The sequence below is a fragment of the Gavia stellata genome, chromosome 13 (genome assembly GCF_030936135.1).
Source record: "Gavia stellata isolate bGavSte3 chromosome 13, bGavSte3.hap2, whole genome shotgun sequence".
Lineage (NCBI taxonomy): Eukaryota > Metazoa > Chordata > Aves > Gaviiformes > Gaviidae > Gavia > Gavia stellata.
This window is the reverse complement of record NC_082606.1, coordinates 8,745,809-8,759,397: the sequence shown is the minus strand read 5'-3', so window position 1 is coordinate 8,759,397 and position 13,589 is coordinate 8,745,809. Positions and strand designations below refer to the sequence as shown.

Here is a 13,589-nt window from a genome sequence, read left to right as displayed (position 1 = left end):
TTAAGAGGAAAAAAAAAAAAGGAGCCTCATTTCCCATTACATACTTTGAAACATTAATAGGGACTACTATCAGTTAAAACTTCCCTAAATTATTTCCTAATGAAAAGGGAGTTAAGTAATTCATAGAAGAAAATATTCCCAAATAGATAACATTGTTAACTAAGAGTTTGAGCTTTTTACTTTATAGCGTTCAAAAACTAAAAAACATCTCAAAATACTGAATGCTTGCCTTATCTGCCGTAACCATATGACAAGCCAAATAACTATGTCACCTAAAAATGCTATACTAAACTTTGCCCTATTGGAAAATGCTTTGCTGTTTAACTATTTTAATTATTGATTTAAATTTCTAGTAATTTAATTATTTTAATAATGCTTAGTATATGACACAAAATTTAGCACAACTAAGTACAGTTAACTTTTGCATTAAAATCATATTTACTTGTTTATGTAAGGACTGAGATTTTTAGATTTTTAAATCACTGTATAGCAGATTTTAGCATGATTTCAAACTGCATGAATAAATGAAAATGGTAAAACTGTCAAACATCTTCAGTGCATATAAACAAACTTTATATACAAATTCAAACATACACAGTACCCCTGTTTCCTATGTCAGAATATAAACTACAAAAAGAAACTTTGTCTCAGATTTTTATCAATACATATGTCAGAGTATTTAATTTGTCACTTTGTAATGCTAAGCACAAGATTAAAAATTATGTTTCTACAACTCTGTATTCTGAGTGTAATTTGTTTTAAATGTTCTCTAAATGGGAAATAATGTGCAAGACAGTCCTAAGACCTGGTGCAGAGCACCAGGTGCAGAGCATATTTTCCAAACCAAGATATCGCAGGGAATTTTGAATCACAATATACAGATGTCACCAGAATTAAAGTGAGATTCATTTAAAAAGCATGACAAATGAACAAGTCAAGCAGAACTGGCAATTCTGCAAGCAACAAACAGCAATCAAATGTTGAATGCAACCATCTTTACTGACCATTCAGAATATTAACTTCTAACTTCTAAAAGCTGGTTTCAATAACTACCATTCCTTTAAACAAACAGGAATATTCAATACAGAAACAGAAAGGCTGACTAAATGTGATAGGAACTGAAGGATACTTACTTTTCAGTTAAGAATGGTTGCCCTTCCTGAGGTGTAAGTTTCAGAAGCTGATCTGGTATTTAAAATGGCTACTTGGAGTAGAATCTTGATTAGGAGCAATATTTATAGATTTAGACAGAAACTTCATGTAAAAGAATCTTTAGATCTTCACTGAAAACCAAGGTTTGTGCTTTAAAAGATGTTACTCAATTAAGCAAATTGTTTTTTTAAACAAAAAGTATTTCCATCTTCTATGTCAAAAATTACAATTTGAGTAATTCCATGCTTCAGGTTGCTATCCCCAATACTTAAATTTCCTAATATAATTATTTTATTAAAGCTTTTTTATATAAAACACAGAACATATTACAGTCACTCACCTAAATACAATAGCCAAAAGTCAAATCAGGAGCACACATAGGAGAGGGACATTTCAGCAAAAAGTATCCCTGAAAGAGTTAGGTAAGCACCAGACTCTTAGATGATGGTTGGTTTGGTTCTTTTGGTGGGTTTTGTTTGTGTTGGTTTTGTTTTTTTTTTTTTTTCCTTCCCCCAAAACATTTGTAGTAGCTATAATCCACTGGAGAGAATCAATTGCTAGAGACCAACTGACAGCATATTTAGAGGCATGAAGTGAAATTGGACCATTTCCTGAAGAATGACACACAAGCTAAAAATGACAATGTGGCCATTTTAGTATTCCAAAGCACAACGAAAAATGAGACAGAAGAGAAGTATGTGTGTGGCTAACACAAATTATGCATCTCCCTAGATTGTTTCTAGAATTCAATTTTTGCTTCTGGAAAAAGCTAAAGATCTGTGACTAACATGTTTAGGGTTGTTTTGTTTATAAAATACTTGTCTATTTATAGAAGAATTTAAATACTGTCATTGGAATTGCATCTACAACATTGGTTATCACCAACTTTCTAAGCTATGAACTTTGTAAGCTTCCTGAACCAAATCCTACCCCCAATTCCTCAAAAAAGGCTTTGTTCAAAAGATACTGAAAGATGACAGAGCAAGAGACAAAGTCTAGAAAGAACCAGACTGTGCTTCTTCTCCAGTGCAGAAACTACAATGTTAGTGTTTTACTACACCTGAAAAAAAGCACTAGTGAGCTGGCAAGACAGCTTTTAATGAGATTTGTATGATGTAAAACATACATATTCATGGAGCCTTTCAAGTCATGATTTTTTTGTAGTTACGCATACTAACACACTTAGAAATATTTTAGACATTAAAATGGGCATTTCTTTCACGTTACTATCACTTACTTGGTAAGAAGGCTGATAAAGGAATCTAAACTTTAGGTGAAAGCTTCAAAACATCAGTTCAGGAAAAGCAGGTGGAAAAAAGGTCAGAGATGTCTACAGTGTGCTGAAACTCAAGTAACAGGGATACTGCAGTTTGAGGACTTTAAAGTTTCTGGGAAAAAAAACATTTTCCAGTTCAACTGAAACAAGCTAGGTAAGACAATCTGAAAACTTTTTAAAAGTAAAATAGGAAAATTAAAAGAACATTCAGTATTTGAACTCTTGCAGATATTAAGATATGTATTCTGATGTAATTTTTCAAAAATCATATGTCCTGTCCCTGTGTTTTGATAGCCATTACACTAATTTCTGATATAAAAATTAAATAAAGCCCAAGTTGCAGCATACTCAAAGTCTTACAATGCCCGAACATAATACTGAAGTCATACGTACAACTGCAAGTGCCTATAGCGGTGCCTTACTTTGTGGTCATTGGCATTATTCCTGTCTCCCTCCAAACTGAATCGAGACCTTGAAAGCCATCAGGAACCTACTCCTGTCAGAGCAAGCACAGCTTAGAACAACATAATGACTGCTGCCCTTTTAATCACCTCTCTGTAATAATGAGCCTCTAATATTCAGAAGTAAAAATCTCTTCTTTTTTGTGTCTTCTTCCTGCAAGAAATACTGGAACATTAATTAAAAGGCAAACTATATATACTTATAATCTCTATGGTATACAGTTTTATAGCTTAAATGGAGTTTGATGCCCTTCTCACATTCACACCATTCTAACTATACATGCTTCTACACCAGAGGTGAATGTATACATTTAATGACTAAAACATTAAGAAATACAAGATGAATAAATGAGTAGCTACAACTAGGGATTATTAAGTCAAATATTAGTTAGAAAAAAAATCACAGCTATTTATGTAGTTATTTGTTTCCCCCAAACACATTTTAAAAAACACACAGAATTTGTATTTTAGATACTTAGGCGTTATTTCTACTCCCCTGGTTTGCACTCCTAATCAGAAATTTAAATGCAACCACCACCAAATCTATTAGGCACCTATGACACTGATTTGCAGAAGTGCTCTGCTCCAACAGATCTTCTTTTAATACCTTTTGCCCTGACAGTGCTATTTAGCTATGTTCTCAACAAACAGCCCTAAGAATGAAAGACAAGCTGACAAGACTTGGCTTTTAAAAGCAGTCTTATCACTTAAATCAACTATACAACACACACAAAACCAGAGAGATCCAGCTTGGCACTTTTAAAACACCTTGCAAAAAGTGAATTTGCTCCTTCTAAAAGTCTAATCCATCAGTTGTGCATTCAGAGTCTTGCATGTTAATTCCAATATTCCTGTTCAAAAATATATTTAGAAGGTATCATTCAGTAGCGATGGTGCCAGAATTGAATACCCCTTCCAGTAACTCATTTCCATTTTGAAGATAAGAACACAGAAAGCTTTATTCCTGTGATCATACAAGTAATTTAAAGGTAACTTTAGGGCTTTTCATTAAGAAGGTTACACAAAAACATTTATTCTTACATTTAACTGTATGATGTTAAAATTGGTAGGTGCACTTTGACAGCATAAAGATAGTAGAATTAATTTGTGGCATGACAGCCCCTTTCCATTGACAGCCAAAAATTAAGTAGAAGGAGAATCTGTGTATTCCTTTTTGCTTTCAGGGTTCAAAAAGCAAATGGATTTTCAGAAGATGATTTCATCAAGTCTATTTATTAATGCATTTCAAGTTTCAAAAAAACCTTACATATCTTTGCACAATACTTTATTTTTTGCATTTTTAGTAAAAATTTCCAAAGTGAACAAAAAAAGATACTGTATAAAACACAGTGGACATGAAATCGACAGTAGTATTCCATTTCATTGTCTTGAACTTCCTTTCAGTTTTACCACATCTTGACTTGCAGTAGAGAGTTCAGTGCACATTTCTGTTTTCAGAAAACATTTAACTTAGACTCAAAATAAAATAGGGCAGCATTTGTCTGCCAAAATCCTACCACAGGATAACATTACAGGCAAAAAATTTACATGTTCCAAAGTCTACCACACTCAAGAAGTTATAAGAACTCTTGCTGAATAAAAGTCACCATTTTAGAAATGCAAACCCACTTCCAATCTTTGCACAGTCTTAAAACAAATGTATTTAAAATGACTTAAAAGCAACTACATACACTTCTAACTAGTTAAGATCATTTAGAATTATTTATATAGTCTATTGGACTTGGGGTTTCATGTACAAAATTTGTCTCTAAACCATGTACAAAAAGCTGTATTTTGAAAAAGTTACCACATACTGTACAAGTTTACAAGGAAGAGATCCCATTATATTCTGTAACATTTTTGGCCTTGCTGGCTTGCGTCACATTATGAGAATGATTGTGTAAACCTTATACTCTTAAAAAACAAAACACAAAACAAACAAAGGAAGCCTGTCCAACCCTTAGTAAATTTTCTCCTAAGCAAAGCCAGGAAAATTATAGCCATTTGCATCTCTAATTAGCTTGGTGCTTTTGGAAAACAAGCAATAAATAGATCACAAGCTTAAACATGTTATAATGCCCCCTTTCATCTCCTGCATAGCAGTAAGCACCTTAAGACATCTTTTGTTTCCTCTTTCAAAAATGCCAATTATTTACATTCGTAATAAAAACTTTTGAATGGGACATTGTGCTGTTGAACTTCACTACTGTTATAAAATGTGGGAAGATTGGTAGTCCTAACTACAATTTTAACTCTGCCACAGCAGCTGGGTATATCGCTCTACCTTAGTGGTTATCGCTCAACAGTATCATGCTGAAAAGTTATCCAAATATCTGATAAAATAAAAAAGAAAATACAAACCCTACAGCTTTTCTTTCTTTCCACATCCCTCAGAACATGAACTTAATTATCATACTGTAAGAATATCTGAACAGCCCAAATAAACTGGCTGCAATTTTTAAGACAAGCTGAATAACAGGCAGAATTTTCTAATAAAACATGGAAATATTTCATCTAACTATTCATTATTTAACTGAATAATCAGACAAATTAAAAATATTTATGCTGAGCTACAAGAAATCAGACACTTAGATAAAACTTTTTTTGAAACATTCTGGCATTTGCAAAGTTTGCAGAACACCTGTTATATCTCTTAAAAGACCATTCAATCTTGTATGCTATGTCGTAGCAGCTTTTTGATAAAGATGAAATGAGTGCTTGAAACAACTTTGATCATGATAAAAAAAGTTTGATTTGATTCAAAATTGCTGTGTAAAGCATCACAGGATCCTTGACCATTACACACCATCATCCTCTGTTATCCTGAGTATGTCAATTAAACAGTAATTTCTTCATTAATAGCAGAAAAGTTTTATAATACAAAGAAACATCCATATTGCAATTCTCTTGTTTACAATTGCACACAAGTACGGGTGTACGTTAGAAATACATGTCTGCATATAACAATGTATATACATTGCCAAGTAATGTCTCCAATGCTGAGGTGGTCTAGCTTCCTAGCCTGTTCTGGCAGTTGAAAAATATTTTATTTTTTTTCAATTCTTGAGTAAAAGTTTTACTACAGCCATATTTGCCTGCAAGTGAAAAAAATGCAGCAATGAAGAGCACAGAAGGGGGAAAGAATCATGATACTATAGGACTTTGTGCCAGGAAATTAAAAATATGCAAGAAAAACCACTTTTCTTCTTTTTGAGCTGGAAGATTTGCTCATTAAAAAATGAACCTTTTCCACTTGTTTTGAGGGCATATCATGCATTTTTTTCTTCCTTCTCAATTTTTGAGTTAGACTGGGGACAATGACTTATTAGGTTTTCTTTGGAGTGAGTTTTCCCATTGTAGGCACTAGGAAGAACCAAGGCAAAAAGCTGTAGTCAACGTCTCATATGTCCCATCTGATAACTCTCTCGGGGCCTTTGCCGCTGTGGTGGCTGAGTGGTTTGTGGTGGTCTCCTCCTTTTTAAAGTGCCTGTTTCAAAGCAAGATACACATTAACAAAATTAATTTAAAAAAAGAAATTATTTCCAGAAAAGTTGCCCTAGCTGTGCAAATTAAATACAGCTATTTTTCTGGAAGGCTTCAGATTCAGACCTGCAACGTTTTAAATAGATGATTAACTGCATGGAGTATACACAGAATACATTTTATTATCTCAACAGTAGTTCCTTAAACGGGCTGATTCTTACAAAATGTAGCATGGAATAGGAAATAAAAGGAACTCTGACTTAGAAAAGTCTTCAAAGCTTTCTTTTGATATGCATATTACATTATAGGAAAATAAGACAAGAGTTACATTTTTATGAATTGTTTCACTGGCATTAATTAAATGTGTAGTTTCACAGTGCCAGACTAAGTGCTATAGGTTGGGACACCTGAATTCTTCCTTCAGAAGAAGATAGTTGAAGATAAAAATATTTCTCTATAAATTTAATTACCTGCTCTACTCACCTGGAAGTGGTTTATGAGGAGGCAACTTTGGATTACTGCTTGGCGTATGAACGCTGCATATCTTAATGAAACCAGCCATTAACATGATCAAGGCAATTCCCATAAGCAACACTGCCCACCAATAAGCCTAAAAACATTTAAAAAAAAAAGATTTTTGGGGGGCTGGCATACATGCATAAGAGACAGTGACCATTGAATATGGCTTTCCTTTGCCTTTTGAAAGTCAAAAAGCTGTTCTGAAACATTACTTAAAAGACCATAACATTTTACAGAAAAACGTCCCCAAAGTTCTTACACGCGCCCCCCCCCTCCCCCCCCAATACTTCAGGTTCATCCTATTATCAGAAGAGTATTTCACAGAAGATATACTACAACAGAGCTACATATGCCTAAAACAATCAATAGCTTACACAAAACTGACTATGCGGCTCTATAAAGATGTCTCATTGTAGCTCTCCTCCCAGTCTATTATTAGGAAAGTGTTATCTAGTGCAATAAAAGTAAGAAATGCTGGAGATCAATACATTTACTTCCTTAAAAGAAATCAGAACATTCAAATATGAAGAGTTAAAACAGGAAAACCCAGTAAATTTAAAATGTGAATATTAACATCAAAACAGCCAGTAGAGTGAATAGAGGTATTAACACAAAGTATTTAGTTGTTTATTTGTTACTTATTTGTTTCCATTCCCTTCAATCTGTCAAATGTATTTCGCTGCACTCAAGGTGCTTATAGAAAAACTAGTAAAACAAAGACTGATTATACTTTGAAGAATGCAGAAGCACTGGATGTATACAGCAACACTTACCAACTGTGAATACTGATCAAAAAGAAAATTTTCTATTAACTGGTAAGATAAAAAAATACTTACCACAATCCATTCTGCAATATTTTCATATAGCTCCGGATTAAAAATTGCTTTCTTTAATCTAGCTAGAGGGCCATCAGCATCTACTAGCCGACACCTCATAAACACATCACAGTAGCCTTTGAAATCATTACAAGGAGATCCAGGTTGCAAAGTAATAGTTTTACGACCAAAGTGTTTCTCCCACTGATTAGAGCCTGTACTTGCACAAGTAGCTGGGTCCACTGAAAAGTGAATACAAGTCAGATTAATCAAACCGTTATTGTATTAAAACATACGTGCATTAATACCTTGGTGTTCAATTGTTCAAAATGCTTTTGAAAAATCTCAAGTTTCCATTAATCTGTAAAACCCCAAAATATATTATTTCCTACAAAATACAATGCAATATCTATCTGAAACTAAGTATGAACAAAATTGCAGTACACTCAAGTTAACAAAAACTAAAATATAAACACAGTGAGAAGATTCCTCAGATACCTACTGCTACATTTGTGCTTACAATTCAAACAAATCTTACTTTTTCTCATGCAGCAGACATGACACAATTCTCTATCATCCTTGCCATCTGAACTAGCACATGTACATTCTTCCAAGCCATGCTTCTCACAGATAGAGCCAGCACATTGCTGTTTGAGACAAAAGCATGAGAACACAAGAATCAATTTCACTTTTAAGCACACTGATATTAGGGAAGATATTAATTTTTAATAGCTGAAAGCATAATCGTAGGTCTAAAGATGCTTATCAATAAAAATAGTATCTTGAATTTCTTCTAAAGTTTATAAAACAAAAAATTTATTACAATTATTCAATTGCAGTGTTTAGGCTTATTTGATCTTGTTTTTTGAAGGTGATTTACCCTATTTTATTTTTTAACAATGTATATTCTTTTAGGGCCTCAGAGTACCCTGCAAAGCACTCACAGCACTGCAATTCACACTGAAACATGATTACTTAAAACCATGGTTAAGAAAATAAATGAAAAGGATGTCTTAAAAAATATTTTCTGTTGGAAAATAGTAAAAAATAATGGCAGGGAATACTCTGTTTTTAATTCCACTGGGGGAGGACCCTTCAAATTCAAATAAAATATTCAGTGTATTTATAATCTTGTTTCAAAATCAAATAACTATATAAAGACAATTCCTCTACCTTTAATATGACTCTAAATTAGCTGAAAGATTATTACAACAGTTATCATTTGATTAAAAACCTGGACTGCAGAAAACAGACTTACAGCAACACAAGTTACACCTCTTTAAGAGGATGACTTTTGCTTGTTTCTGCTTCCAAGTAAACATAAATCAATTTACAAGAGACTCCCCAACAATATTTCATAGCAACTACCATAGAATCTTTAACCCAGGAAACTAATGGCGGTTCAGAGTAATTCTATACGCTTGCACATCTATGTTACATGCACATGGCTGGAGGTTTATTTTCATTAAACCAAATTCAACATGTATTGATAGCATATTAATTTTCTAAGGCAACAAAATTACTTGATCAAGACTAAAGAAAAATGAGAAGATGGAACTAGGAAGTAAAACACTTTCACATTCCTGATTTTTACAAAAAACTTTAAATGGAACTTTCTCAAATAGTAAAGCTGGCTTGATATTTGTTACCTGCTTCTTAATATTTGGTGTACCTTCACAGTTATTTTGACTGAAGCCAATAAATCAAACATTTTTACTGAAAAAGAGATTAATCTTACACTCTTCTTCATTAAGTACTGAAACCGTATCACTTTATAATACAGTCCCTTGCAATAAACAACCGCAGTTGCATATGACTGTAAAAAAAAAATATACCCCATTTATGCAAACTTGCGTGTGCCTGTTGCAATCTGTGAAGTTTGGTTTAGGCTCAGATGCTGGGCAGAGAGCACTGACACCATTACACATTCCTTCTCTTGCACAGTCAGAATCATTTCGACACTTATCAGTCCTCAGTTTGAAATTACACTGTGCAGTACAGCAGGGGCCTTGACTAGGGCTAGAAATAAACAGAAAACATGGATGTAAAGAAAAAGCATGAATGATTCCAGAAGAACTATTCATCCTGAAACCTACTCAACATATTTCTGATTTGTGCTAAGTAAAATGTGAATTGAAAATAATTTTTTCCACCCCTTAAGATAACAGAAGGTTACTGCACTGAATATAGACTTCTTAGTCATTGTAGTAACCAACTAAACAACTATTTGCATTACATTAGAATAACAGTACAAGCACATTGTAAATTAAAGTATATAGAAAACAACAGCATTTCAAAGTTTGCATATATAAAACATCCAATTAGCAAGTTGGCAAAATTAATTCAGGAAAAACCGATTAGTTTGATAGTATCAGTTTCAATATAATAAGTAAGCCAAGATTTATCTGTCACCAATTAACATATGTGAGAAATTTTTTTCCTACTTTCTACAGCCATGCCGCTTACATTGTTTAAATAAACAAGAAAAGGGAAGGAGAGAGGTCAGATCTTATATCAGAAATCACAATCAGCATACAAACAAGTTTTGGGGGAAGGAAAGATTTGTGAAAGAAGTCATATAGCTTCACTGGTTCCCTCAAAACACTTGGGCTCCTTTCTGTCACAGACATCAAAGCATCTGAGCCCCTTATGCTATGTACACCAGTATTAAACTGGTGAAACAGCAGGAAATAATCACCTCTCTTTCTCAAGCTGTGTTTGAGTACATATGCCATTACAAGCAGCAGAAGAGTGAAGGTTATAAAACATATGTAACTAATTGATTAAAGCTAAGCCTCCTGAGTTCTCATCTCAAATTATTCTGTATCTCAATACTATGCACAGTGTGCTCACTGGAATTCAGTGGACATCGGATGATAGCACAGACCTTCTGCAGGTCAGGATCTCTCTATTTCAAAACTATTGTATGGTAAGAAAAATCCCTTACATCACACATGAAAAAGACACGTAAAGCAGCTGGATAGATACCACAGTTTTCTTAAGATTTACTTTAACACATTATTTATGTGATCCACACTTGGATTTGCTTTACATGTCTTTGGAAGCCTCTTTGTACAGCAAAATTTTCAATCTCAATAGAACTGGAAAAAAGGGAATCCTAAAGCAAAAATGATGCAGCAATTCATAGTTAAAACTGCTCCAGCAGGGCATAAAGCTAGACTACAGTCAGCTCAACACAAGACAGCAAAGAAAGGAGGTGGCGGTGGCACCTGGTGTAGTCAGAAGGAAACAGCTCCTCACCATAGGTGCAACATAAACTACAAAAACTCAGAAACCAGTTATAAAACAAGACAGTGCAAGGCCTTTATTTTGGCAGAAATAATAAGAATTTGCAAGGGGCAGGGGGAAAGACATGCCAAATCATTGCAACTATGAATTCCCAGGAGATTGTCCTTCTACCATGTCTACACTGTCAAACACATTTTAACAGTAGATGCTACTTTTGCTTCCACTCCCAGAATAACAAAGATCATTTTTAGGGCAAGAAAGTTTAATTAGAACAAAATTGTGTATGTTATATTCAAGTTGAGCTGGTTTAGACTTAAAAATAATAGTAATTTTCTCTTCATCTTTGGCTAAGAATCTAACCAGACATTAGATTTATGTCTGTCTCTAGAGAGGAACAAAAGTTCATGCCTTTCATGTGAAAAAAAAGTTTACTTACGTTTTCAGATGAGGTAAGAATTTAACATGTATCTTAACTCACAGAACTAAAAGATAGAAGTTGACTTACTTCACTGTAAGTCTTATGATCTTTAAAAGTTCCTCTTATTAATCACTGTGTACACAACTCTGCCAAGATACAAGGTAACTTAAAAACATAGTTTAATTTAATTTATAAAACAAATATTAAAAAAATTTAAGAAATCAATCAACTATATACTTCAGTCATCTTCCAGCTAGGCAATGCTGTAGAAATGGCACTAGGATAGGATCCAATTTCATAATATCTTCCATTATCCTTTGGGCAATTAATACTTTCCTGTACCTATTGTAAAAACAGCGTCCTGGTCATGTTTTTCTGAAACATACAGTTTTTGCAAGACTTCTGCACAACACATTTCCGATAAAGATAACAGAATTTCAACACATAGTACTCAGTGCAGGCAACTATGTGTTATCACTGATACAATCCAGTGCCATATTATGTTCTTTCAAAAGCTAGAGAACAGTCATCTAAGGGAAAGCAAGCTACAATTAGCACCAAGAATTGCATAGCATAATTGTGCTTATGAACTTCTTACTCATTGTATAAGGCATTTTAAACAAAAATAAATACTTTAAGAATAATGCAGGTAAACAGATTCAGATTCTGAAATACCAATTATAGTTACCAATAAACACCCAAAATTAAAGTGTACTGTAACAGACATGCAAAATACCTGCAGTATTTGCCTGGTTTTAACTTGCATTTTTTATCTTCTGATTGATTTGCATCATAACAGCATTCATCTTTACACTGGTCACTGTATCCACAATCACACTGTTCTCCTTGTTCAACCAGTCCATTACCACAGATGGGTTGACCAGACTCTGAAAAATGCCAATATATTTATGTACAAAGCCATGCAAAGAATATGCAAATAGATTCATAAATGTTAACATTGACTTGCAACAGCATCCACCTAATTGTGACTGAAAATGCCTGGTCAAGGTGGACTTCAGACTAGGGCTCAAGTCAACTTGCATTATTTGCTTACCACCCAGCTTAGTCATTCCTACAATTCATAGAATTTTAAGCCTTGGAGTAAAAGGTTTCTGCTGATAACAGTGGGAGTTTCTTGTGTGGCTAGGAAATTAACAGCGATAAGAGGAAGTTTTTCTCTTATCAATGGAGCGGCATCCTTTCTTGCACTCCTACTCCTTTAACAGAGTCTTGAGAACCTTAAGGCAAAAGCTGATGGTACTGGGGTGAACTACTACTACTCCAAACCCCAAACCTACTCACTGCACAATCTCACAAAATTTGTGAGAGCTCACACATCACAGACTCCAGAAAGAAAATTCCTGCAAAATCTTTTTTTTTTTTTTTTAAATGTTTAAATAGAATTTCATGTATTTTAATTTATGCTCCTTACCTCTTGTCCATTCACTGGGCATGACTGAAAACAGTCTGGCCCTGTTCTCTTTACTCCCTCCCACCAGGCATTTATGAAGGCAGACAAGAGCCTCCCCCTCCCCAGCCTTCTCCAGACTAAACAGTCTCAGCTCTCGCAGCCTCTCTCATATGTCAGATGCTCCAATCCCTTAATAATTTTTGTGGCCCTTTGCTGGACTCACTCCAGTGTGTCCATGTCTTTCCTGTACCAAGGAGCCCAGAACTTGACACATTACTCCTGACCTCAAATTCAGTTCTTTACTTGCAGAATCTTTCAGTAAAATAATAATACTAATAAAAAAAAAAATCAGTACAATAAATAAGTAAAATAAAAATTAATAAAATACATTTCTAATTAAGCATAATAGTACTAGCTTAGCCATTCTTCTTTCAGAATGACTAAATACATACCAACAAAACAATTATTTCTCTTTTTCTCAAGAACTTGGCTGATATTTCGAATGCTACAGATAGAAAACTTGTTGTTGTTAAGTTTGTCCCCTGACGTAGCTCTTGCATACATAATATAATTGCCATTTTCTTTCTGTCCCAAGTTCTTGGACTCTCCTGGAGTGCACTCCATTCCAGAATCATGCTGCAAAACAAATATTTTAAAACTATTTCCAGCAAGACAGCTTCTCTAATTTCTTGCTATCCTTTTTATATATGTGCAAAAGTAACCTGGATTTGGTAACCTTAACACAGGGAGAATAAAAGGTTAATAAAAACAAAACACCATCTTATATGCTAAGGTTTCTTGGAAT

At 34.0% G+C, this 13,589-nt stretch overlaps 1 protein-coding gene across 1 annotated transcript in view; it reads right to left on the bottom strand.

The window, feature by feature from the left end:
• Window positions 1–6,254: 6,254 nt before the first annotated feature.
• Window positions 6,255–13,589, bottom strand: part of ADAM10 (ADAM metallopeptidase domain 10) — a 50,778-nt gene continuing 43,443 nt past the window's right edge. Inside the window, exons 10-16 of the mRNA XM_059824121.1 lie at window positions 13,237–13,420; window positions 12,110–12,260; window positions 9,542–9,725; window positions 8,245–8,353; window positions 7,728–7,948; window positions 6,856–6,982; window positions 6,255–6,376 (exon numbers count right to left, since the gene is read on the bottom strand). Coding sequence (XP_059680104.1) covers window positions 6,282–6,376; window positions 6,856–6,982; window positions 7,728–7,948; window positions 8,245–8,353; window positions 9,542–9,725; window positions 12,110–12,260; window positions 13,237–13,420 — 1,071 coding nt within the window. The 3' untranslated portion in view covers window positions 6,255–6,281. The remainder of the gene's footprint in view (window positions 6,377–6,855; window positions 6,983–7,727; window positions 7,949–8,244; window positions 8,354–9,541; window positions 9,726–12,109; window positions 12,261–13,236; window positions 13,421–13,589) is intronic.